General features: G+C 43.0%; 1 protein-coding gene across 2 annotated transcripts in view; it reads right to left on the reverse strand.

Moving 5' to 3' along the window:
- Positions 1-1,013: 1,013 nt before the first annotated feature.
- LOC145406112 (atypical protein kinase C-like) overlaps positions 1,014-27,191 on the reverse strand; it is a 103,258-nt gene continuing 77,080 nt past the window's right edge. For both annotated transcript variants that reach the window (XM_080277312.1, XM_080277313.1), the window contains 11 exons: positions 20,332-20,379; positions 14,694-14,779; positions 13,671-13,917; positions 12,936-12,983; positions 12,411-12,592; positions 11,486-11,720; positions 10,964-11,144; positions 9,846-9,964; positions 9,053-9,222; positions 5,518-5,633; positions 1,014-1,374 (listed from right to left, as the gene is read on the reverse strand). In XM_080277312.1, coding sequence (XP_080133438.1) covers positions 1,287-1,374; positions 5,518-5,633; positions 9,053-9,222; positions 9,846-9,964; positions 10,964-11,144; positions 11,486-11,720; positions 12,411-12,592; positions 12,936-12,983; positions 13,671-13,917; positions 14,694-14,779; positions 20,332-20,379 — 1,520 coding nt within the window. In that variant the 3' untranslated portion in view covers positions 1,014-1,286. The remainder of the gene's footprint in view (positions 1,375-5,517; positions 5,634-9,052; positions 9,223-9,845; positions 9,965-10,963; positions 11,145-11,485; positions 11,721-12,410; positions 12,593-12,935; positions 12,984-13,670; positions 13,918-14,693; positions 14,780-20,331; positions 20,380-27,191) is intronic.

Raw genomic sequence — 27,191 nt, forward strand, 5'->3', positions numbered from 1 at the left:
GATGGTTCCTTACTCTATATACTTTTAAATTGTACAAAACACTAAACTTTGTCACATTATAAAACCTCTCAACAACAGAATCCTACAGTGGCTTGCTCCAATCCCTTTCACATCCTTTCTGTGACTGTCAATATGGATAGATACACAGGTGAAAACTTCAATTAATTTACAAACTCTTCTAAACCTGCATTCTACTTATATAACCTCTTACAGCCATATTATTAAAACTGTGTGCCTCAGTCCTGACAAGTGTGGTCTACATCCCACACTGAAGACAGCAGTCAGCAATGCGAAAGGTAAGGCATATTCTATCATCATATGCTTCAAAAACTGTCTTTCAAAATTTGGAGCATGACAAATATTTATGGATGGATGCTTTACCATGCATCCCACATTACAAAGAGTATTTAGCAATGATACAGGGAAGTCAGGCAAATTCCACCATCATAAAAAAAACTGTCCTTTAGACTGGAAGCTTGTCTGCACCTTGGCAATCTGTTCCAATAACCCAGGCTGTCCCATATACTGTATAACATTCCTCTTCCTCTCCCACAGGACAATTTCTAGTGCATTCCTAGGACAGCTGAGTCAGTGTTATCAATATCTATCCTACATGCATGCCCTACTCCCACTGCCACACTTACACTCACATCAGCAGATTAAGCCATCCTTGCAACACAAAATATCGCCAGGTGAGTTTCTACTGGGTGCCATTACCAACCACCTTGTATATCCCTTAGTGACGGTGACTCATACAAACCAGCACTGCCAGTCCAATAAGGTGCCACACCACTGACACAACAAGCTGCCACACTGCTGCCTGTCATTCTGTACTAAACAAAACACAAGTCCAATGTTATGAGGACTGGAGGGGAAACTAGAGGACAGAAAAAATAAAAATGTGTCACTATAAACAAAGAACTTACCAGTTCACATGTACACCTGTGGGTGGACTCAGTAAATGCATCAATAGTACTGTATTAAAAATTTCCTGTCCACCTTTCACTTTTGGTATCTACAGTATTACAGTACAAACATCTACGTTCGTTTTTCTTTACATTTCAGCTGTACCAACCAACTAGAGCTTGTGTGTAACAGTAATCAGTACCAAGTTTAATCAACCCTAACCACCACAGTCAAAAGTACTGAAATTTCTCTACACAATATCATTATTGCCCCTGCCTGGGGTTTCTGCTTCATACATCACATTACACTACTCCTGCTCCACCATGGTGTGTGAATATTGAGGTGGGATGGAGTGGGTGTCCTCTGAGTAGTGTGAGAGGTTAAACGCAGTCCTCCATGCTCATCAAGAGTGGGTTGACATACTCGAAGCCTTCAAACTCACTCTGGTCAATGTTTTCAATGGCACGTCTGTAATATAAATCAGATGTTAGGTCTCATCTCCCGTGGAATAAATAAGATTAATAAATCCTGCAATATAAATAAGAAGTTTAACTCGTACAATACCGTATTGCACATTTACCATCTGTCTATTACCTAGCCTATGGTTGTATGTTTTATCAGCATCAGTGAGTGATGTGATGAAATGTTACTCTCTCATGATCATGAAAACTAGTATTTTATTCCAGATAACTCCAAATGAATTAATCTTCAGATAGTGAATAATAAGAGCCTGAGTGCTAATACAGACAACATTAGATCATGACTGGGACAACTCTAGTACTATATTCCACTCCAGCCAATGCTAAGTGATCTGATTTAGCTGAGTGCGAGTTGTAAACATGATAAACAAGGGCCCACTCTAACACCAATACTGAGATCACTAAAATTAATACACCTGTAGAGTGTTGCTTCACGGACTATACAAAGTCTGATACAACATGTAATACCTGTATGTAGATACTACAGTATATCATTCAATCACTTTAGATACTTTGTAATAAAACACATATATCATCATTTATATTCCAAGGCCTACATATGCTTTAAAACCTTTATAGAGTATAACAGCACACAAAACTATCACTCAGCATAGTTTATGAATCTCAGTTCATTCTCAGGCTATGTAAGAAGCTATTTCTTCTTCACTATGCATATTCATAACAGAGTTAAATTTGCAAAAAATAATGTAATACCTTCCTATTATTTTCACTTGCATATGCTAGGAAAATAAACACCAGTACAGTATACTGTACTTTGGTTCCATACACACTTGTGAATGATACACAAGTTTAGCCAACAAGATCTCTTACTCAACAATATTTATTTTATTTATTTATTTTTTTATGTGTCTGACTCTGGGCATAGGCTTCACAGCCTGCCATCAAGGCCCAGCAATCCTCCTACATACCATACACCTCTACATGTCACCACTTCGGCGCTAACACCCACCGTCCATATTGAATACATGCTAGGGCTGTCTCATACAGGACTGGTGTATTGGTATTAGCGGGGGTATTTTTACGACATGTCGGCGGGTCTTCTGGTAGATCAGTAAAGCCTGATTTAATGAAATTCAAATCCTTAAACTGTTCCCTCACAGCGCCAGACAAGAAATCGTCTACAGCAAACATCTCAGTGATAGCTACAACATACTAGCCACTCAGAAAAGACTAACACATAATTTGCTGTGCTGGTACTGTGCACTGGATGGTTCTCTTTAAACATACATACATACATCATCTAATCCTGTGTTGCCCCATGTGGAGCATCAGAACCTTGGACTAGGCAAGTTGGTCCTGACATTTAAGATGAGGGTGACCAGCCTCACAAATCCCTGAGTGGCATTACATGTGCAGTTGAACCCAACCACCCCTTGGGTATAAATCTACACAGGCTCAATCCGGCTGGAGCACCTTAGTTACCCACTACAAAACTAGGCACCATAGTTTGGTTATATGGTTACCACCCAGTGTAGTAAATAGTTTCCTGGTGTACAGGAAACCATCTGGCTTGTCACTCAGTGTAGGGTCACCCATAGGCAGAAGGAAGAGGAAAGAAGGATGGAAAGGGAGACAGAAGAGGAAGGAAGGAAAGAAGGAAGGAAGAGAGGAAAGGGCAGTCACGCAAGAGCAGCACTACATTGAGTGAGTGGATGGTCAGTGCTCCAACCTACCACTTCTCTTTAAATATGTAAAAATTCAAAATTTAAAGTGCCCATGATGTGAAGGATTAAGTGTTGGAAGTGAAAAAAATGCCCTGAAATTTAAACTTAATAGCACAAACTTGAAATAATATTGAAGAAAGTGAAGAACTAATCTGACACACTTCATGAATGATGATTTACTTTATATACTGTTAACCAATAAGATCTGTGACTGTGATGAATGCTAAATGAAAGATACAGTCTCTGCCTGCTTGTTATAAAACACTGGTTCTTAAACTAATGTACATCATCAGAGTTATTCCCGATGCTTATCATACTGTAGTCCCAATGACTGTGTCTTGACTTAACAGTCTTGTGACTTGTTTGAATGAAAAAATTAAAACTATGTATTGTTATGTTATTTATTCAGAAGATACAACAGTTTTGGCCAACCTTAACCCTCTTAACTCATTATGCTCCACCTCAATTCAAAGTCACCAAAACTGTTTTATCTTCTATATAAACATCTTTGCCATACGTGGGTATAATTCTTCCATTGTAACTATTGTACTTTAAATTTATTACTAATTACCAGTCAAATCATTACTATACTGGTGTATCTGCTGAAGTGCCTGGTAAGAAAGAGGTAGGGAACTGTGATGGCGGCTGGGCTGACTTCTGACACACGCAACACACACACACACACCCTCCACATACAACTCACCTTTGACTAGTGCTGCTGGAGGATCTAGGGAGAGCACAAGCAGAGGTATGGTAGAAGGTGCAGGGAAGAATAAGTAAATCATGAATGAAGAAGAGGGACCAAGTAAGGGTGTATATGAGGGAGGCATGGATTTTATTATTGTTGTTGCTGTTGCTGTCATTTGGCGATCTTTCTTCTGAGTGTCTGTACACAGTGCCAGAGTCCAAGCTGAGACTCTCACATTGTCACATATCTTATTACACATGTCAAACTTCTTTTTCCCCAACAGCTTCTAGCAACTGCTGGGAAGTAATCTGTTGGTTGAGGCACTTGGTTTAGCTTCCAGTCCATAAAAATCATCATCTGTACCATGGCCAATCCCAATATGGGAATTCCTTAATAGAGAATATAGTCTAATTTTTATATATGTGATGTATATACACATGTTGCTGTTGTTGCCATGGGTTCATCAGGGTATATCCTAAGAACCGCAGGAAATCAGCTCCTTCAGCCTAGTGCTTTCATCTCATTTGTTTAGGTTATGCTGAAGGATTACTGAATCTGCATTGTGAAAGTGAGATGCACAAGGCGAGTATGTTGTGGAGTGGTTATTACCAAGTTGGACAGGAAAGCCTTAAAATTCTTTGCTTGAGACCACCCATTATGGTTTAATACCATATATATAGCTCCAGTGATGGAACACAGCATTTCCTTCATTCATTCACCTTTTTCCATACCCTAAAATGGGGTGAAGTAATAATTCATGGCATCATCATCATCTCTTAACAACCAGAGTGTGGTACACCACCAACCGTGCTATAGTCACTCCTAAATGAAACCATCAAAAGTGGAACCTGGATCTGCCATGCTGACTTTTACACCAAGGTGGGTTGTGACAGCTGCCTCTCACCAAATGACTAAATTAACTTTCTTAATCATAACCTACTTTTACTGGGGTGGTGAGATCTATATACAGTATGTTAATGTAATACCTGAAGTACCTAGAAGTATTTGCTGGTTCACAAAATATTGAAGGTGACAGAAAGAAAATAGGTAATGGTTTAAGAGCTCCAGCTACAACCCAGTAAGAAATAACTCACCTGATGCATGAATGAGAGACACTAGCAAGCATCATCACAATAACCCCAGCATAATTTATCACTGATTTATCCACACACAACCATTACAACTGTATATAATTACAGTATATGTTATCACATGCAAAACAGATAAGAGGTTATATGTAAGTGCACTAATTTCACATGCCATACCATGCTTTTAAACCCAACTATATTCACATTCATATACCATTCTTTTAAACCCAGGTGCATACATTAACACCCTAGAGAAACTATTTTAGGGACAAGCTAAACAGAACTCTGTACGTACCATCCCTGTTATAAGTAAACAAGACACACATGTTGGTTTTAAACTAATAATCATCATTATCTTCATCATCCGGACCTCCTTTCCCACCCTAGAGCAGGGCGAGGAGTAGCAATGTCCCAACAGCTAATAATAATAATAATAATAAAAAAATATGATACCCATGTTGGTTTTAGACTATAAAATAACTAAGTTTAAAGGCTGCATAGATTCAAATAATTAATGCACTTCCATAATGACTTCAACAAAGCAGGGTAATACTCAGTACCAAGGGGTAACCTTTGCAGAAGCTCCCAGAGGTTCAGCAAAGCCACCAGTGTGAGGAAAGGGAAGTCTTGAGAACAGCAGTCATTCACAGTCCATCAAGGGAGGTACTTACGGATCATCTGGTGTCAGTTGTATAGGTTCATCTGTGAACTCTGGGGGGAAGTTAGCCAGGTCGCGGTCTGAGTCTAGCCTGGGGCCGTAAGGCGGAGGGACCTGACGCTGCTCCAACTGCGGACAACAACAGAGCCGACATACACACCCATCCACATACACATACACCCGTGCATACACGTTACTTGGGAATGCACACTTAGCCTACATGAAAGCCTCTCTCTCTCTTTCTCAGCGATGCCTGTGCACTCCTCCTTCGCCTTCCTTCGCTCTTGCCTCTCCTCCCAGACACGTCATACTTGTGGCCTGTACTAAGCTCACCACACAACACCAGTGACAGACAATACAGTACAATGAGTCCTCATTATGTCATCATTTTGACACTTCTTATGGAATTTAAAAAAAAAAAAAAAAAAACTAACTCAAGTCCAGTGAAAAACATTGTTTAACTCCTTCCACCACCAGATGGTTTTATTCAATTTCTCAAAATGTTCCCAATAGTGATGAGGTTAACAATGGCTGTATCTAACCCTCCACTACCTTTCAAACTGAACAGAATCATCTGATGGTGGCAAGATTAAAACAATGCATGTCACTGAACTGAAGGGGTTAAATTTCTGTTGTTATCTATATAACCAAGTTGCTAGTTTTCCTATTTATAGCATTAATTGAATAGAAAAAGTTGTCATGCTAAACAAACCCACCCCTGACATAACAAGGACTACCTGTACCTGAAGCTGCTGAGCCCGGCAACTCCCAACACAAAGCAAGGTGAATAGGCCAGACAGCAAGCACTCTAAGCCCAATATGTATGCATACCAGGATATATTGTATTACACAGGCATACCCACCATATAGCAACACTATACAGAAAGATAATCTCCATTGTAATGAGTGCAAATTTAACTTCTCAGCATGGCACCACAGCTGAAACAAAGCAGGCTATACGAGTTAATGGTAATCGCAGTTTTATATACAGAAAAATTGTGTGCAGAGGTCAGAGAAGCTATGAAGATTGAAATTATGGGTACAGGTAAAATACAGCTGACTTCTAACAAAGTCACCATTAATAAATAAAATACTATTAAATACTTTTAAAATCAGCATGGCATACTTCAGAATACTCAGAATCATACATAACAAATGAATTTTGAACTTTGCATAGCAGGTGATACTGCATAACAGGCAGGCAGGCAGGCAGGTTAGCTGGTCATCTGCATGGGGTTAAAAATGAGGTGAGAAGGAGGTGGTAGTGACAGTCGAGGGTAAGTACTGAGCAGACTACATCACAACATAGGTACAGATCATATCACAGGAGACGGCTTGTTGTCGGATACATTCAAGGTACAGGTACAGTCAAGAAGACAGGTTCCCAGAATATTCCATCACTACCTCACACTTAGTACAGCATGTGTTACCACCATTCTACCAGACACATCACAATGTTATCACTTTACCAATGGCATCATAAATGTTATCCTTTTCTATCAAATGCTTCATAAATCATTTTTCTATGGAATGCATGATCCTGTTATCATTTTTCTACCCAGTGTATAATGTCACCAAGCGACTAAAAGCAGAAAAATACATGAAGCCTCCGTTAGTTCAGGATGATTAGCCACTATGGTGCACCTGGAAACAAAAATGGTGGAATATTAAGGGAACCTGTAACAAAAACTGTACTGTAGACTGGGGACACAATGGAATAACAGACCGAGCACAGAGATGCACCACTGACCACACGAGACTCTGAGCACTCTCTCCACACTTAGCCAGCCAGTCAGCCAGCCCAGCCAACAGCATACTGACGTGGGTGGGGGGTGGGGAGGGGGAGGGGACAGAGGGGACCGACAGACTTACTGGTCGTCGGGAGTGAACGCCACTGGCTCGGCTGTAAACTGAGGGTCAAAGTTTTCAAGGTCTCGTTCCCCATCAACCCGAGGCTTGTACGGAGGAGGGATTTGCTTCCTCTCCAGCTGAAATTAGCCACATTAGAACTTGAGCCGAGAGAGGCATTAGCTAGTAAATATTCTGTCAGTCAATGTTGCTATAGTCTGTACATTCATAAAACAGTACCAAGAGATAGCTGAAGAATCTGAAAGTAATGACAGTTTTAATACATCCATCCATCACCTAATCCTGTTTTGCCTCATGAGGATCATAGTAACCCGGGGCTGGCCAAGTTGGTCCTGACATTTAAGATGAGAGCGACCAGCCTCACTCATCCCTGAGTGGCATTACGTGAGCAATAAACCCCAACCACCCCCTGGATAGAAACCTGCACAGGCTTAATCCGACTGGAGCATTTTCATTGCCCACCAAACCACCAGGCACCACAATTTGGTTATATGGTTATCATCCAGCATAGAAAATGGTTTCCTGGTGTACAGGAAACCATTTGGCTTGTCACTCAGTGTAGAGTCACTCATAGGCAGAAAGAAGAGGAAATAATGAAGAAAAGAAAGACAGAGGGGAAGTGCAAAGTCACCCATAGGCAGATGAAGGAGGAAAATATGAGGGAAAGAAAGACAGAAGGGGAAGGAAGGATGGAAGAGGGAAAAGGGCAGTCGCCTAACAGCAGCACTACATCGAGCGAGTTAATTTATGAAAAATATTCATACATACATTTATATATAGTATATCTATCTATCTCTCTATCTATATCTATCTATCTATCTATATATATACATACTTCTTCATTCTTTCCTCGTCCTTCTGCCTACAGGTGACTTTACACTCCCCCTTCTGTCTTTCTTTCCTTAATTCTTTCCTATTCCTTCTGCCTGTGGGTGACTCTGCACTGAGTGACAAGCCAAATGGTTTCCTGTACACCAGGAAACCATTTATTATGCTGGGTGGTAACCATATACCCAAACTATGGTGTCTGGTGGTTTAGTGAGCAACTAAGGCGCTCCAGCTGGATTGAGCCTATGTAGGTTTATATCCATGGGGTGGTTGGGGTTTATTGCTCATGTAATGCCACTCACGGACAAGTGAGGCTGGTCACTCTCATCTTAAATGTCAGGACCAACTTGCCTTGCCCCGGGCTTCTACGCTCCTCATAGGGCAACGTAGGATTGGATGATGGATGGATGGATGGATGGATATGAGAAAAATCTAGAAACCATCATCATTCATCATCAACATAACCAAATACACTACCCAACCAATACATTGGGTGGGTATTGATCCAGAAGATGAAACGGAATACAATACACAAAAGTATAAAATATATCCTGTAAAACTAATATTATACCCATTCACTCCATTATGTAAGTCTGGAAAATCTCAATCTTCACCCTACAAGCAAAATCTTTTGCCCAACATCTGTTATATTATGTTTGCAGTACTGGCAAATCTGGGTGTCATCTCCATACATGTAGCTATACTTAACTCATTTACTGTTACTACTGTATTAGCAGCATTTGGAGAAAGCAGGATTATGTCTAAAACTATGCCATCAGGCTGAAGAGGTTAAAAAGAAAGTAACCAGTAGTGCTGCAGTGATGCAACTATAATCAACAGCTGTGACTGACCATTTCCCAGATGATGGTCTTGAAGAAGGGATGTGTAATGATGTCCGTGAAACCAGTGTCAGGGTGGCAGCCCAGACGGTCCACAGGGTTTTTGTTGAGGAATCCTTTGAGAATTGAGGCAGCCTTCACCGACAATGACCGAGGGATACGAATGGGTCGCTCCAGAATAACTGTGTGGCAAAACAAGAGGAATGGTTAGTCGGGGAGTATTGTTCGTCATTATTATTTAAAAAAAAAAAAAAAAAAAAAAAAAAGGCTAAAGAATTTCCTGCACTCCAGGTAATCATTAACAGCCAACAATTGAATGCCTCGTGGTTGATTGGCTGATGGTGCTCCCAACCCGATGACATCTAGTTCAATACCTTTGTAAATAAGTGATAACAGTCAACCTTAAACTGCCCTTTCAATGTGCAGGGGCCCAAAGCTGGGCCAAATGATACAATATGGGTACTGCTCAGTGCTTACATGCGACAGTCTTTCTTACCCAAAGGCTGTTGCATTCCCATCAGGTTCTCTAACCAAAAGGTCAGTTCTCATGAACCTTCTCTTTGGGATCAAACCCCACTGCACATGGCAGGGCCATCACTATGACTGTGGAATTCTAACCACCTGACTACTTGGCACCTAAGAATTCATACTTATGAAACAGTAAGAAATATGTTTAATCTTATCAGCCAAAGTAGTTTTGCTGAGCTGAATAATAGCAAGTCTGTCATCATTCCCAATAAAATATACAACTACTTCCTCAAGCTGAGCAAGTCAGTCTGTCTCCCAGGGCTGTTCCAAGCCTGACCTTGGAAGAGGAAATCTTCAGTGTTGCAGTCGGGGTTGTCTGAGGCACCAACTATCTCAAACGGACTCTTGCCAGCCAACATCTCATACAGCAGAACTCCCAGTGCCCACCAATCAACACTGAAACACCAATAAAAAGCATGTCAAACAATTATAAGCAAAACACTTCTCTCATCTGCATGTCTTTAGTTCATTAGCAGATATTTTCTTACAGTATTACACCTTTGCTGCCCCACCTGGAACATAGGGGCCTGAGGCATTACCACTCAGTTCACACATTTAGCATGAATAACTAGTCATTCATCCTTGTGTGGCACTGGTTAATAATATGGTATATTTCAGAAGGCCTTCAGTTCACAGAAAATAGCCTCCACTAACACACCTTACATACTGTACGTACAGTATTATTAACCATTGCAACATGCATCTCTATCAGTAATACCATACCTACAGAAAGGCTCACTATACAGAACATTTCAGGGCTCTATTAATGAGATATCCAGTCATAATGACAAACAGGACATCTGATGTGGTTTACAAATGGTACACATACACAGTAAATGGAACCTGCCTATTTATCTCTTCTTTTGTGCAAGCTGATGACAAGCCTTGATACAGTGTTATGGATGCATGTTTAACACTAAATTATGAAAGGGAAAGCAGGCTGCAATTTATTTAACATAATGTCTGGAGCAATAGACAAAGGCAGAACATGTCAAGGTCCTATACTAGACTGCTCAATGCTCTCTGTCATGTGGGATGTAGGCTAAATTCAAGAATTCCAGCAAAATGAATGCATCTCTGTGTGGTATTTCTGTCTGCATTATAGGTAAAATGAGTACCGTAATTCTTGAAGCATTGCATCTACAGCAGTTTCAAGGTTCGCCTGAGATGACAACAGTGAGAAGGGTGGGTAAATTTCAAAACTGAAGTGTGTCTTATGAGTTCAGGATTCAAATCCCTTTACCTCCCTGGTAGAGTCTGTTGTGGAATTTGTAACCTCACAGGAACACACAAGATTTGGCTGATTGTATCTGAAAGTGTTATCACAGGCACTCCATGAATGTCCATGAAAAATTCGTGCCTTAAGTTTTATGCATATGACCCTTGGCACTTCACCTGAAACTGTACTCCACACCCTGCAGTATCTCTGGGGCAATATAGTTTGGTGTACCACAGAACGTGGACGTGGTGTCACCCGGCCTGATGCCCTCCTTACACATGCCATAATCGGTCAGCTTGATATGTCCTTCATGGTCCAGCAGCACATTGTCCAGCTTCAGGTCACGGTAGATGATGCCTGAATAATAATAAACAAAGTAAATTAGTAAGTTAATTTTCCCCAAAAAGGGTGAGAAAATTCCAACTTCACCCTATCCTTCATTGAGGAAAAAAGTCAGGATAATAATGTTGCCCTATTTTCAATATCATCATAAATGTTACAATTAAATCATATCCCCTTCAAGGTGAAGTTACCCAAAATTAGACTACCATAGTTCAGTACATTCAGCCCCTTAATTATAGGTTAAATGCTGGTATTCATACGCATGTTCTCCAGTTAGTTCCATGTGAAGTAAATGTCATATGAACCTGGGGCTACAACTAATACTATAAGTTTCCTGTTTACCGTATGTTACTCACCCTTTTCATGGAGGAAGTTAAGAGCAAGGCAGATCTCCGCTGCATAGAACCTGGCATGTTCCTCAGGCAAACGTCGTTGCCGCTGCATGTGGAACATTAGGTCTCCACCTCGCACAAATTCTATCACAAAGAAGAGGCGGGAGGATGTTTGGAAGCATGAGTGAAGACCCACCAGGAATGGGTGATTGGAAGCTGTTTCAAACACATGCTTCTCTGTCTGAACCCAGTCTATGTCCTGCAACAATGGAGAATGACAGCTTTATTAACCTTTGCATAACTACAACATCTCTAACATTTTATTCCAGCTAATGCTAAATGACTTTATTCAGCTGAGTTATTTAAGCCTGTGTTAATTAACCCTCTCACAGTCAGGTCACCTCTAGTACACTATTCTATTCCAGCTGTCAGCAGATTTTATTCATATGAGTGAATTGGTGCAGCCTGAACATCAATACTGTAACCATTAACCCTTGTCTAGCTGCAGACCTCATGGGTTACAATGAAGGTCTGCACAGGCCACATTGCAACCCTCATATATGGCTATAAAACAATGTCTCAGAGAAGGTAAACTACTTTACAAAGAATCAGTGTGGCAGGGGTTGATCCTTTCATACTCAGGACACCTCTACGACAAGATGTATCCTAGTCCTGCTAATACCAGATTATTTGAATCACCTGAATGAATCATGCACATCCTCAAAAGTTAAAACAATTTTAATACGGCTGTTTTTTCACTAGCAATGAGTTCTTTACATTTCTCACACGCACAATGGCTTCCATCAGTACTGAGGTCTCAAAAACTAAAACACACTTCCTAATGCAGCTTTGATGGACTCTTCCTGTGGACAGAAAAACAAACTAATAATAAATAAATACAGAAAATAAAAGGGTTTTAAATGTAAATAAATGTGTGAGTAATTCGCACCTCATCATCAGTGACAAGCGTCTTCTTGATAACTTTCATGGCATAGATACGTTTGGTCTTCTTGAGCTCCACCATGAGCACCTTGGCGTATGACCCTCGCCCAATCACCCGGATCAGTTCAAAGTCATCCAGGCAGTACTGGCCTGCCTGCCCACTGGGGGTGGCACCCTCACTACTCTGCCCTGGGATAAAGTAGCAAAAATTATGAGAAGCTAATTACAGAGGAGTAAAATTATAAGCAAAAGTTTTCACATATTAATGTAGAATACTGTTCACTGCACATCACTATACACAGCAGACTATAATGAACACATAAACCTTCCTTCCCTGTACATTATAATCATATGCACTAAGTAATAACACTTCAAAGAACAGTTTTATACAAAAATTCTAATCCAATTTTACAAAGCTGCTGGTATTTTGGGTATTACTGTTTATGAAGTAGCAAAAGAAGACGAAGGAAGGAGAGTGCATAAAGTGGCTCACCTGACGGATAAAATACCCTGAATTACACAGCTAACCTACCTGGTAAAGTTGGCATCTCCACAGGCGTCTCTTCTGTTATCCCGGGATCTGGGAAAAGTAAAAGTGGTAATTGTTGTACTGTATTTCCAGTGTGTGTTCACCTATCAATGCAACGTCATTTAGCATCATGAAGCATCATGAAATTATTTATTCTAAACCTGACCACTGCCCTGTCTATTCAGTATAAGGCCACTGATATGTGATGTACTGTACAGTATTGCTACAATCTTAGTTAGAGCACAGAATTAAAAATGCTGCAAGAAGAAGAAGAAAAAAAAAAAACTAACACCAAAACACCACTGTTTCACATAACTACAATAAGCACCATACAATACTGTATGCAGTGCATTTCATTTATGAATCCAGTACTTACTCATAAATGACCTGTTGTGCAGAAAAACCCCTGGATTCATCCTCCTCTCAGATCAGGATGAACTAAAGAATATGACTGATGACTGTACATACAACTGACAGAGGAAATCATGTATATTTAGATCACCACTACACTCTTTTCACTTTAACTTGGCATAAAACTGGCATCTCACCATCTCAGTGCTGAGCTGTAGTGACAGATTAATTCTAGGACAAGATGCTAGTCATGAAGCAGCACAGCACTATGGAATGGACATGGAGGCATGTGTTGTTGTATTCTGCCATTGAGCTATGCAAAACAATCTTCAAAAGGATAAAAAATCTGAGCCAAGTTAAGATGAAAGAACTACAGCTTCCCCCTACCTGCTATCTCACCAGTAAACTCCGGCACTGAGACCCTGCCATTGGTGCCTGGGTGTGAGATGGAGGAGGTGGCGGCAGAGGAAGTGGTTGTGTCATGCGATGCCAAGGTGTCATCCAGGTCGGCATGGCATGGCACCTTCTGGAGCTTATGGCACTTCTTGTGGACCAGAAGCTTACACTGGGTGCATTTGAACCCCTGCCGACCGAGGCCCCAGATACGGTCCTTGCAGAACTCGCAGAAGGCACGCTGATAGGAATTTTTAAAAATAAGTAAAAAGGGCCCAAGTGGACTGACTGATTCAATAACTGATTGACTAACTGGCTAATGAATGGATGGATGGAGAGATGGATGAACGGATGGATGAACGGATGGATGAACGGATGGATGGATGGATAGATGAACAGATGGATGAATGAATGGATGGAATGACAGACGGACGGACAGATGGATGAACAGATGAACAGATGGATGGATGGATGGATGGTTGAATGAATGAATGGACTGATGGATGGATGGGAAGGTGACTGGATGGATGGATGAATGGAGAGATCAATGGGTGGATGGATGGATGAAAGGACAGATCGACGGGAGCATGGATAGACACTGGCTAATGAGTGGAAGAATGTATGGCCAACTGTTGATGGCCTAGTGTACAGATGTAATAAGGTCAACTTTAACTAGCAACCAAGGAGACTCATTCCCAATCCACAAAAATCTTATACATTCAGGCATCCATAACCTAATAATTTAAGTGGTAAAAATGACCCACTGTAGCCAGGAAAAAAAAAAAAAAAACTATAACAAGCCTTTAACCCTTTCAGTTACATGATGCATTTTCTTAACATTATCTTATATATTTTTTTTGCTGGTACTGTAGTTTGAGGGGTTAAAGAAGGCTGCATCCATCCTCTCTAGCTGGAAAAGTTTCGAAAGAAGCACTATGAAATCATCTGAAAATGCCATGATAAATAATAAACAAAAATAGCTCCTTTAATAAATAAATAAATAAAAAAATCACGTACCCTGTTGAATCGCTTTGCCTGAAAGATGTGGCCGTTCACCTTGTACAGCTTCCGCCATCTTCGTGCCCCGCGACGGTAGATGCTGCCTGTGGGGGAGAAATGACCAATAAAATGTAATGTTTAGTCTCTCTCTCTCTCGCTCGCTCGCTCGCTCCCAGGAACGACCGATAAGCAGAGTGACTGAGAAGGCAACTGGGTACTTTCCTTATGATAACACTACGTCTCTCTCTCTCTCCCCATTCTACGTACCATCATTTTAACCTTTAATTACAGCTAACATATTCTGATGACTTTCTCCCACTAAAAATTTGAAGACAGAAAAAACTGTAATTTTATTCAGAGATTAATAATTTACAAATGACCCCCAACGCAACTCTTTAACTACCCGTATTATTTAAACGCACAAAAAATCAATCTTAGACATTTAATGATCTCCAAGTGTCTCTCTACCTATCTATCTATCCATCTAATTGAGTTTCATTACCATTATATCGATGAGTATCCCTGATTGAGGACGAGGAGAGCAAAGAGAGGTGGTTTTTAATGGAGGACCAAACACGTAATGGGGACGAAGGAGTGGTAGCGTTGGTTGCAGGGGTGGTAAGGATGGTTGCATGGGCCCTCACACTAGGCTGGGGACCCCACGAGAGAGGCCTGGACCCCTCAGTGCCTGGTTGGGGAGGTTCGAGGTTCGTAGGGGCCCACTTGCTCTGCCTGCGGTCCACGTCACTGCAAGATCTGGGTCGACTGATCCCTCGAAGTTTGGGGTGGTGACGAAGCCTGGGTAGATGCAGGGTGGGTCGAGTTGCTTTTACATCCTTATTCATCTCATTAACCCAATCATCCTTACTCACTTCAGTCTCCCATTTTGTGATGATTATTAACTCACGCTGATGTCTGGATCTAGTGTCAACACCACCACCATCGTCATCATCACCAAAAGCAGCACATTTTCCGATGCTACTCAAATCACACTCATGTCTGAATTGTGCCCCGCTGTCATAATCATTCTCCCATTTCCTCATGCTTGTCAAATCACACTGATGTTTGGGTGGGATAACAGGCGGATTCTCCCTTTCATCCTCATTCTGTTGTTCGTCTATGCTCGCACACTCGTCACTAAACGTTCCACTGCAGGACCGTCCAATGCTGTTTGTATCAAGCGTCCATCGATCCTCCTCTTCTCTCCATCTTCCCTCTTTTTCTCTCCAGGCATCCTCTTCATCACGGATGCTATTCCCACTTGAAGAGCTTGAAGAGACATCATCGTCTTTGCTTTCGTCTTTCATCTCAACTTCTCCACTCTCTTCTGTGCTCTCAACTTCCCTTCTACTCTCTTTTGTGCTCTCACTTTCATCTGCCCTCTCACTCTCACCTCTATTCCTGGCTGTGCTCTCTAGTTCATTCTTTTCTTGGTTCTCAAATTCACTAGCTCTCTTTTCCATACTCTCACCACTAACTGCACTATTTTCTATGCCCAAACCACAATATCTGTCCTTCTCTGTTCCCTCGCTCTCACCACTTCTGTTTCCTGTGTCATGAAGTCCCCTCCTTTCTGTGTTACCTCCATCATGTTTTCTTGTTTCTGTTCTACGTCCGTCATCACTTCTCTTTTTCTTAGTTTCAGTACCCCTTCTCTCTTTCTCTGTGCCCTCATCTATACGTACAGTTCTCTCCTCTCTCCCATCAATATCATCTCTCTTTTCTGTGCAACCTCCATTACCATTTCTACTCCTTTCTGGACTTCCATTATCCCTTGTACTCCTTTCCTTCCTTTCATCATTCCTCTTCTTCTTGTCCTCACCATCTCTACCCTTTTCCTTTCTCTCTTTCGCACCAATTCGCACATAAAAGCCATCCTGGTGAGAATTTCTATCACTATTTCTGTTACCAGGGAGGGCAGGGCAGGTGTGGTGGCCGGCAGAGCATTGTGGGAGATTGGAGTGAAGAGATGGGGTGGCCATGTGGCGCGTGGCGGGAGATAATGACCCGGGGTTCAAGCCTGTTTGTTCATTATCTCTACTCTTCATGGTCACTTTCGTCCTTGTGTCTCCTATGCCGTTATCTACTTCCTTCACTGACACGTTCGTATTTATGCTTTCTTTCGTTTCAATATTTTCAATCTTCCCTAACATTTTCGCTCTTATATCGTGCAATACTTCATTAATCTCATTCTTCACTAACTCTTTCGTCTCTGTCTCATCCTTAATTTTCACCGTCACTCTGGTACCTATGTCTTCACCCACTCCATTATTCTCACTCCCTGACACATTCTTGTTTTCCTCTACGTCCTTCTCCTCATTCGCTTCCACGGGCGTCTTCTTCCTGAGGGGCAGAAGGAGCCAGGACCTCGACCGACCTGTCCTATCCTGCCTGACCTTGTCTCTCCCCGTTTTCCCATCTTTCCCAGTCCCGTCGGTGAGAGAAGTGGGTCTTTTAGGAGTCTGAGTCTCTTCTTCACGACTGGGAGAGACACAGCCTAGGAACACCGCTGATAACGTCCTCTGTCTCCTGGTGGGGATGCCTGGCCGTCGCAGTTTCACCTTCACTGGGTCTTTCTTGATAGGGTCTGCCACTTGTACCACGCTGACGCCTGCTTCACTCTTTAAAGGCATAATTATTGTGCCTTCATTTACCCTGGTCTCACGTGTAATGGTCATAACTACCCTTACTTCCTCTGTCTTCTGGTTAAAGGACAAAACTGATCCCTCTTTCACTGGCCACAAGAGTACTGACAAAACTGCCTTCACTTCCCCTGTCTTCTGGTGTAATGGACAAATCTGATCCTTCTTTCACTGTCCTAACTCATAATGGTCATATTTCCCTTCGCTTCCTCTGTCTTTTAATGTCATGGACAAAACTGAGGCGTCATTTACCGACTAAAAGAGTACTAACAAAACTGACTTCTACTGTCCTCACTTGCAATGGACATAACGTTTCTCTTTTTTTTTAAGACTTCACACATAAAGTGGATATATTTTTTTCTTCCCAAACGCACTCCTCATCACAGTTTTTCAGTCTTCACACACAACAGATGTATCTTTAATTTTTTCTTCCCAACTTACCACTCTCTTCAGTTTTCACACACACAATGGATGTATTTATTTTTTCCCCCATGCACTCATCACACACTCCTTCTCTGTCCTCTCACTATCCATACACCTCGTTTTTTCCACGCTACAGGGAGATGAGGGGGAGGGGTACCAACAGAGCACCTTCCACCTAACAGCAGAGCACACGCCACCTAGAGCAAAGCGTGAGAACAATGCAGGTGCCTGGGGAGGAGGTACTTTCGACACGCCTTATCAACGCTGCCTCTTATCAACACGAAGACATGGGCTGGTTCCGTGTCGCATGCATGTTTATTACACTTTCGCGGTTTTAGCACTGCAGAGATACGTTCATCAGCACAGCAGATAAGATAAAAGGTTTAGTAGATAGATTCAGTAGTTTAGGTATATTCAGCTGCTCAGCAGACAGGTTTAGCACTGCAGCGATACATTCAGTAGCGAGGTTCAGCAGTTCACTAGAAAGGTTCAGTAATTTAATACAACTCTGACAGGGTATTCTAGGGTAGGACAAAGCAGGGCAAGGCAAGCCACTTTACTAGGGAGTATGTGTGTGATGGGTTTGGAGAACAGACGAGCATCATCACTGCCAGTTATCCAGTGAATAACGATAAGATTATAACAGGGTAGGCTAAGGTATGACAGGGTAGACCAGGGCATGTCTGGACACGGCAGGGTATGGAGGGATACGGTAAGCTTTAACAGGATGTGTAGGACTGTGTGCTAGTGTCTAACGGGTATAAATGAATTACGATGCAGCAGGGTTGGGTAGGGTATGACAGGGTAGGGCAGGGGCAGAGAAGGTATAACAGCGAATGAAAGAGTATGACAATGTGTACTTGGGTATAAAAAGGTAGGCTCAGCAGACCATGGTAGGGCAGGGTATGGGAGGTGTGACAAGGTAGGGTATGGCAAAGTGGCCTAGAACATCACAGGAGAGCAAAGGAGGGCACGGCTAAGCAGGGTGGAAGAGTGCTTGCATGTGACAGGGTATGTGTATACGAAGGCAGAGTGGAGCAGGGTGGGCTATGGTAAGGGATGGTCTGGCAGGGTAAAGCAGGGAAGGGTAAGGCAAGGTAGAGTAGGGTGGAGATGTGCTTAGGTATGATAGGGAGTAGAGGAGGGTGTGGGAAGGTAGGATGGGGTACAGCAGGTTATGATAGGGGACGTTCCAGCAGGGTATAGAAGAGAAGGGCAGGGTAAGACACTAAGTGCTCTTGTATATGACGGACCACACCTCCACCCTCCACCACTACCGCTAAACTAATGCGTCTCACCTGCCCTTACCCTCACTCACTATCTCTAAGTTATCGGGTGAGTCACTGTCTGTCTCATTCACCTCAAGACCAAGAGGACACTGTTTAACAAGTGACATCACAGGGGCAGGAGAGGGGTGCACCACATGAGGACACGAGGGAGAGTGGAAGGGGTAATCGCCTTAACTACAAGTAACAGGAAAGAGTTATGTGCCTATATACAATGCTATCTATCTATCTATCCATCTACCTACCGACTTATTTATCTATCCCAATCATCGTACATATATATTCTTGCTCATGGTCCGGAAGTGGTTAGTAATGTTAAGAGGAAGTGCCTGTAAGCCTTATCATGTTATCAGCAGGAAGGAAGGCACCACTTAATGTTATGCTGTACACGCATCGCCTCCCCTTACACTACACCACTTCCACATCACGTATACACTCACACAACAAACACATCACTGTCCTCTCGCTATTTTAGTAAATGGTATAATTCTTACATAGGCTACTGGCATTACAAACACCATGAAAAACGACATACCATGCTCATGTATATTAACACACCAATCAATATACTAGTTACAAGCAACATGGTAAATATGAAGATGTGGCATATGTGGTATACCCAGCAAAGTAGAGTTATCCTATTTTCAAATTATTCTCGTACTGGAATATACGAAATAATGACACTACACATAAAAACACCAGCAAGAAAAAAAATATGCATGGTATCAACGTAAAACTAAATAAAAACTTGATACTGAGTCTGTAACAGGAATTTTGCGGTGGGTCTTACAAGGACTGCTAGTCACGATTCATGAACGCTGTCCCTGTTTTAACCAGACTGCAGAACCCCGCCATGTGCCTCAACTATGCTGCACCCAGACCCTCTGCCTCACCGCCCTGCCAGCCCTGTGATTCGAGGGTATATTTGGCACATTTTAATTGTCCCTCTAGAGACTCCTTCACGTGGCAGCACAGAACCAAGAAAAAACAGCAGCCTTTGAGATATGCAAATACTCCTTACTCTTCCCGGAACTCTCTGTATCTGTCTGTCTCTCTCAGACATAACATGGCACCTACTTTCATTAATCTTTCTACTGACAAGCCTACTCACAGTCTAATGACAGGATGTACTTAGAGCTCTACTGACAGTGTGTACTTACGGTCCTACTGACATGGTGTACTTACGGTTCTAGTGACTGGGTGTACTTGCAGCCTACTGACTGGGTGTACTTACGGTCCTACCGACAGGGTGTGCTTACGGTCCTAATCAATATGTACTTACGGCCCTACTGACAGGGTACTTACGGTCTTCTCCCTGGCATGGCATCCCCGGGTCAGGTACGTTGGGGAACACTGAAAAAAGACAAAGACAAGAATGACAACTAAAAATAGATTAGGGGAATAAAATGATGAAGGCAGTCTATAAATAATGAAAAAGAATGATTCCGTCAGTCTCTGGTAATAATGGAGAGAAGCGAATGATAAAAGAGAATGATAACTTTAATAATTATGTTAGTGTTTATAAATCGTGTCAACAGTTCTTTTATAATTATGCAAACAGATTCAGTGACTCTCTCTCTCTCTCTCTCTCTCTCTCTATTTTGACTCAATTACAAAATCTCGATAATGTGTACATTAATGAGGGACTAAAATAAGCGATACTGAACTCCTAAATTTGGAAAAAATGTCTTTAGTATTAAATACATCGTCTGAATAAACACACACACACACACACACACACACACACACACACACACACACACACACACACACACACACACACACACACACGCAGCTTCATTGCTCGATTGAAGTGGTAATGGGGAAGTGAGGCAGAAAGAGAGAGAGTGGAGGAAGATGGGTGGAAAAAGAGGGAGGGGGGGAGAAGGAAAGAGAAGGGAAGAGAAAAAAGGGAGAGGAAGAGGGAAGGAAAAGGGGGAAGGAGGATGGGGAGATAAGGGATGGGAAAGGAAGAGGGGAAGAGAGAAAGGGGGAGAAAAGAAGCAAGGGAGGACGAAGGTGAGGAAGGGGGTGAAGAAGGGAGAAAGGAGGGAGAAACGAGGAAGAAGGGTTAGGGTAGAAAGAGAGAAGGAAAGGGGAGAGTAGAAAAATGACGGGAAGAGAGACAGGGATCAGTGGGGAGGAGGTTAGTGAACAGAGGAGGGTGTGTGAGTGGTGTGGAGGGTGTGTGGGTGGTGTGGAGGGTGTGAGAGTGGTGTGGAGAGTGTGTGAATGGTGTGGAGAGTGTGTGAATGGTGTGGAGGGTGTGTGAGTGGTGTGGAGGGTGTGTGAGTGGTGTGGAGGGTGTGAGAGTGGTGTGGAGGGTGTGAGAGTGGTGTGGAGGGTGTGAGAGTGGTGTGGAGAGTGTGTGACTGGTATGGTGTGTGTGTGAATGGTGTGGAAGGTGTGTGTGAGTGGGGTGTGGAGGGTGTGTGAGTGGGGTGTGGAGGGTGTGTGAGTGGTACCGAAATGTGAGAGGAATGAGTGACGTCAAGTGTGTGTGTGTGTGTGTGTGTGTGTGTGTGTGTGTGTGTGTGTGTGTGTGTGTGTGTGTGTGTGTGTGTGTGTGTGTGTGTGTGTGTGTGTGTGTGTGTGTGTGTGTGTGTGTACGCATTATACAACAACCTGCCTTACCTGCTAATGACAACTGAAGGGAGGAAATAGGATGGGGGAAAGAAAGAGAGGGGGGACGCTTTCCTCACCTTGATCAAAGTACTTCGCTCACTCCCAAAGAATTTAATTTACTAAATCAATTATTCCAAACACCAGAGAGTCGAATAATTTTTCTTCCTAAATTAAAAAAGGAAAAACCGAAAATGCGTATATAATTAACACTAAAAAAACTAATTAAAAGATATGGAATTAATGAGATTGCAAAATTTTGAAACTCAGGTGTGGATATTGTGTTTACCTGGGAGTCAAAATTGTCGCGAGAGAGAGAGAGAGAGAGAGAGAGAGAGATTAATAAGGACTAGCACCAAGCTCAGGAGAGAGAGAGAGAGAGAGAGAGAGAGAGAGAGAGAGAATCTATTTTTCGTTTCGTCCTCTCTCTCCCTCTCTCTCTCTCAGTAAATCTCGTCCCTCCATCACACGTCTCCCAAAACTTCCTCACAGTAGACTCTTCGGAATCTTAGCAATCTGTATGGAAATCTCTCTCTTTCTCTCTCTCTCTCTCTCTCTCTCTCTCTCTCTCTCTCTCTCTCTCTCTCTCTCTCTCTCTCTCATGCATTCCTGCGCCTCACTCTCAAGCTAACTCTCACGCATCGTTTTTGTTTTCTTTTTTATCTCAGTGGCAAGTTCCTCTCTCTCTCTCTCTCTCTCTCTCTCTCTCTCTCATTAATTTAACCTTGCACTCATTCTGGTATTCTCCCTTTCTCATCCACCTCCCTGCCTGTGTGGAAAGGGTGGGTAAAGACGGGATGAGTGGAGAGAGAGAGAGAGAGAGAGAAGTAGGGAAAGTGGGAGGCGGGGGTTGGGTGTGAGGGAGAGAAGATGGGTGTGGGTAGGGTGTGTGAGAGAGAAAGGATGGGCGTGGGTAGGATGTGTCTGGGTGTGTGGATGGGTGTGGGTAGGGTGTGTATGGGTGTGGGGATGGGCGTGGGTAGGATGTGTCTGGGTGTGGGTAAGGTGTGTATGGGTGTGGGTAGGGTGTGTATGGGTGTGGGGATGGGCGTGGGTAGGATGTGTCTGGGTGTGGGTAAGGTGTGTATGGGTGTGGGTAGGGTGTGTATGGGTGTGGGGATGGGCGTGGGTAGGATGTGTCTGGGTGTGGGTAAGGTGTGTATGGGTGTGGGGATGGGTGTGTGTAGGGTGTGTATGGGTGTGGGTAGGCTGTGTAGGGGTGTGGGAAGGGTGTGTATGAGTAGAGTGTAGAGGGGGAGTATGTGGGATATGAAGGAAAGATTATATTAATGAGGCTAGACCCAGGAGCAAATTGATGAGAGAGAGAGAGAGAGAGAGAGAGAGAGAGAGAGAGAGAGAGAGAGAGAGACCGCGTAATGAAAAATGTGAGGAAGGTGTATGGAATTTTGAGTAAATGACCTGGAAGCGAAAAGGGAAGAGGGAAGATGGAGAAGAGGATGAGGGAGGGAGGAAAATAGCTGGGAAGGAAGGAAGAAAGGAAGGAGAGAGAGAGAGAGAGAGAGAGGAAATACTTCTCTTCCCTATTTTCCCTCCCTCCATTTTCACCTCAGTGCCCTAATTTTTCCCCTTCTAATACCCTCTCTCTCTCTCTCTCTCTCTCTCTCTCTCTCTCTCTCATATCATTCGCCTTTGATTCCTTCAATTGATAAGCATTTTCTCCCTTTTCTCGTATCTTTCCCAGTCTCTCCTCTATCAACTACCCATCTTCCCTTTTACCATGTCCTCCCTTATCTAATATCTATCTTATCCCTTTATCTACCACCTTATCTCTCGCCTGTGTCTACTCCCTGATCTTCAACCCCCATCTACTCCCTTATCTCTCTCCGGTTACCCTTCCTTTTCCTCTTCTCTTAAAAAAACAAAAAATCTCTCCCTCATCTTCCCTCCCGTATATATTTTTCCAGTATCCATGTCACTTTTTTCACGCATTTTTCCCCCTCATAAATTACTGTCTGCCTTATCTTCCTCCTGTATCCCATTTCCCCGCCCATATTTTTAAATTTTCCCCACACAAATCTCTCTCCATTCTCCCTTCAGTATTTATTTGAAACTTTCTAAAATATATCCTCCTTCTCAAGTATATCATCCCAAATTTCTCTTCCATATTCTTCTATTTCGATTTTCTGTCCAGTATTTATTCCTGTATTCCATAAAAATTCTGCTGTGGTACCTCTCGTGTTTTCTCTATCCTATCTCCCTTCTATGTATTCTTTCCGCATCCCTAACAATCCCCAATTCCATCTTTCCAACGCCCTCTTCCCCCCGTATTCCATCTCGTATTTCCCTCTCGTTTCTCCCGTATTCCATCTCGCATTTCCCTCTCGTTTCTCCCGTATTCCATCTCGTATTTCCCTCTCGTTTCTCCCGTATTCCCCAAGGACCATAAACCCAACAGCTGGGCCTCTACGTGACCCGTATGGCCTGTGGAATCTGGCGAACAATGTGCGTGGGGTTTTGATGGGCCTCTGTACTTCAACCGCGGGGGAGTGTCTTGCGTATGTGTTGCTGTTTGGTGTATTTTAGTTGCTGTTTGGTATTTTCTTTGTGTATTAATATTTGTGTTACTGTTTAGTATATTCCTAGTGATTTATTTTTCATGTATTACTTGCTATGTTCTTTATGTACTGCTGTTAATCATGCTGTTTGGTTGTTTTATGTACTCCTGTTTGTCGTTTTCCTATTCTGTTTTCAGTTCGTTTTTCTATTTAATCCGTTGCCATCTGTGTTACTGTACTTATTCTAATCTGTTACATTAATTGCTGTGTGTTACTACTTTGTGGGTTCCTGTATTATTGGTTTGCAGTACCACATTCATAAGTCATTCTTACATACCTTTCACTCCTTGACATACGTCTCTTCCACTCTCCTCTCCCTTAAATTCACATGCTCCTCTCCCTCCTCTCTTTCTCTCCTCTCCTCTCCACCACTCCGCGCTTCCTTTCCTCTTCCACCGTCCCATTCCTCTCCTCTTCCTCTCCCACCTCTCTTCTCCCTGCATTGGTCCCCTACTTCTTCGTCTTTCACCTCTTGTAAATTTCTTTCCCTCTCCCCTTTAACGGTCTCCTATTTCATCTTCCCTCCCTCTTTTTCCTCTTCTCTTCCTCAATCTTTCCTCTTTCCTTCCCCCTCTTTTTAGCCCTCTGTTTCTCCCTCTATCTCACTCTCCCTGACCTCTTTTCACCCCCCTCCATCTCCTCTTCCAATAATCTTTCATTCTTTTTCTATTCTCTCACTCTTCCTTCCCCCGGTCTTACACGTTCCTCTCCTCTCTCCTTCCTCCCTCCCTTCTCATGTAATTTCTGATAATTCCCTCAATTACACTCCTGTTTCTCTTCCCTCCCTCACCACACCCTTCATTTCATTTCCTAGCAATCCCTTTCATCATTCCCTTCTTTCCCCTCCCTTACGTCTTCCTTCCCCTCCTTACAATTTCCATCTTCTAATGTCATTGTAACTTGACCCTCTTGCAGTTCTCTCTTCTTAACATTCTCTCTCTCTCTCTCTCTCTCTCTCTCTCTCTCTCTCTCTCTCTCTCTTATCATCAATACCACACGTCACCTCCCCACATCACCCACAGTACAATGACTAACGATTCCGTGTCCTATTACCACCATTTAAACATCACTACATCACCACACACCTCCCACCACCACCACCACCAAGCCACTCCAATCCCTCCATCTCACACCATCCCCACCGAACTACTACACCATCACCACCACAAACACTCCACCTCATGTCACCACCACATCACCATCACACCACTACAAACTCTCACAATCTACAGACTTACCACAGTGCATCAGCGGATCAGACACTACATTATTAATCACATCAATAACTGTACAGCGTAAAAACTATTATTACGTCGTGATCCAAAGATAAAGGTGGGTTTAAGCTTCACCCTGCCTGCCGGAGCGGTGTCTGGTAGTTCTTATATATACGGTACTCTTTTCACTTAACTTGGCCCAGATTTTCGTGGTTTTGCAGCTTAATTTACGTATCTCAGTGAGTCTGGTTGCGTGGTAGCTATTTCATATACTCTTTTCACCTTAACTTGGTCCCCCTCCCCCCCCCAAAAAAAAGGAAAAGAAAAGAAGGGGAAGAAAAAACTATATCTACTAATTCCCCATCTTTATGGTACACCCAGAAATTAATTTTGGCTGGACGATTTGGCTAACTCGAGAAATTGGAAGGTGTTAAAGCGTTAAGAGAAACACACTGAGGTGGTCTGCACATGTGGAGAGGATGGAGAGCGAGAGACTGACGAGGAGGGTGTATGTGAGTGAGATGGAGGGGGGGGGAGAGGGAAGGGGAAGGTCAAGGATGAGATGGAGGGATGGAATGGAGAGGTATATGAGAAAGGAGTGTGTGAGCTGGGAGCAGGGCAATGAAATGGCGGGGGACAGGGTGATATGGAGACTATTTGTCTGTGGCCACCCCTTACGGGATTAAGGCGTCTGGCAATAGATGGATAGATAGATAGATAGAGAAATTGGAAGGTGTTAAAGGCGCAGGAAGATCCGCCCTTGCCCCAGACCTCCCTTTAAATAAACCAACAGCAAGAATGTGTCTATTGATCCACACCACTACTGCCCTCCCGTCTACTACACCCCCCTGACCTGACCTGAATAACCTGTGACCCAACTGACCTATTTCATCTGTGACCTACCTGCCCTGCCCTGTGACCTATTCTGACCTGTAACCTGCCCAGAAGTCCTGTGACCTGCTCTGAGCTGCCGGATGTCTACAAGATTTATCACCCGTCCATCTCACAGGTTTTCACTGCTGACCTTCCTCTCCTCTCTCTCTCTCTCTCTCTCTCTCTCTCTCTTTTACACACACACACACACACACACACACACACACACACACACACACACACACACACACGTGATAATAATGCTGGCTTGGTAATCAGCTCTGCCTCTCGGCCAAACAAAAGCCTCTTGTGCAAAGCGAGAAGCGGAAAATAATAAGAGCCTGCCACGTAATATGAATAATTATATTTAGCCTAAGTGCACGGCCTGATCTGCTCTCTCTCTCTCTCTCTCTCTCTCTCTCTCTCCTCCAATAACACATGCAGCTGGTGGAAGGTGGGGCACGACTTTCCATTAAAACTTTGCGACGTTTTCTTTGCACCGTCCACCCTGAGTCGCTTACGTTTCCAATTTTCCCGCCAAAAATTTCGTTCCCGGGCGAAAAGCGTGAGAAACAAGGACTGAAAAAAGTGTATGCTAAATTAATTGGCGAAAGTGGTTGGTACCGCTTTTCGAAATACTCAAAATTTGTTATTATATATGGAGAGGTACAGGTGAGAGGGAGGTGTAAGTTGGCGAGAGGCTAACGAAATGGCAGGGGACAGGGCGGCATGGAGGCGAAATTTTTGTGGCCACCCCTTAAGGGATTACGGCGTCTGGCTATTGATAGATTGATAGATAGATAGATAGATAGACAGATAGATATTTTGCACTCTAACGGAACCATTACTCACTCTTATGTGGTTAATATAGACTGGCGTT

The sequence above is a fragment of the Coenobita brevimanus genome, chromosome 69, assembly GCF_032717465.1.
Source record: "Coenobita brevimanus isolate Jiangsu-jjx chromosome 69, ASM3271746v2, whole genome shotgun sequence".
NCBI lineage: Eukaryota > Metazoa > Arthropoda > Malacostraca > Decapoda > Coenobitidae > Coenobita > Coenobita brevimanus.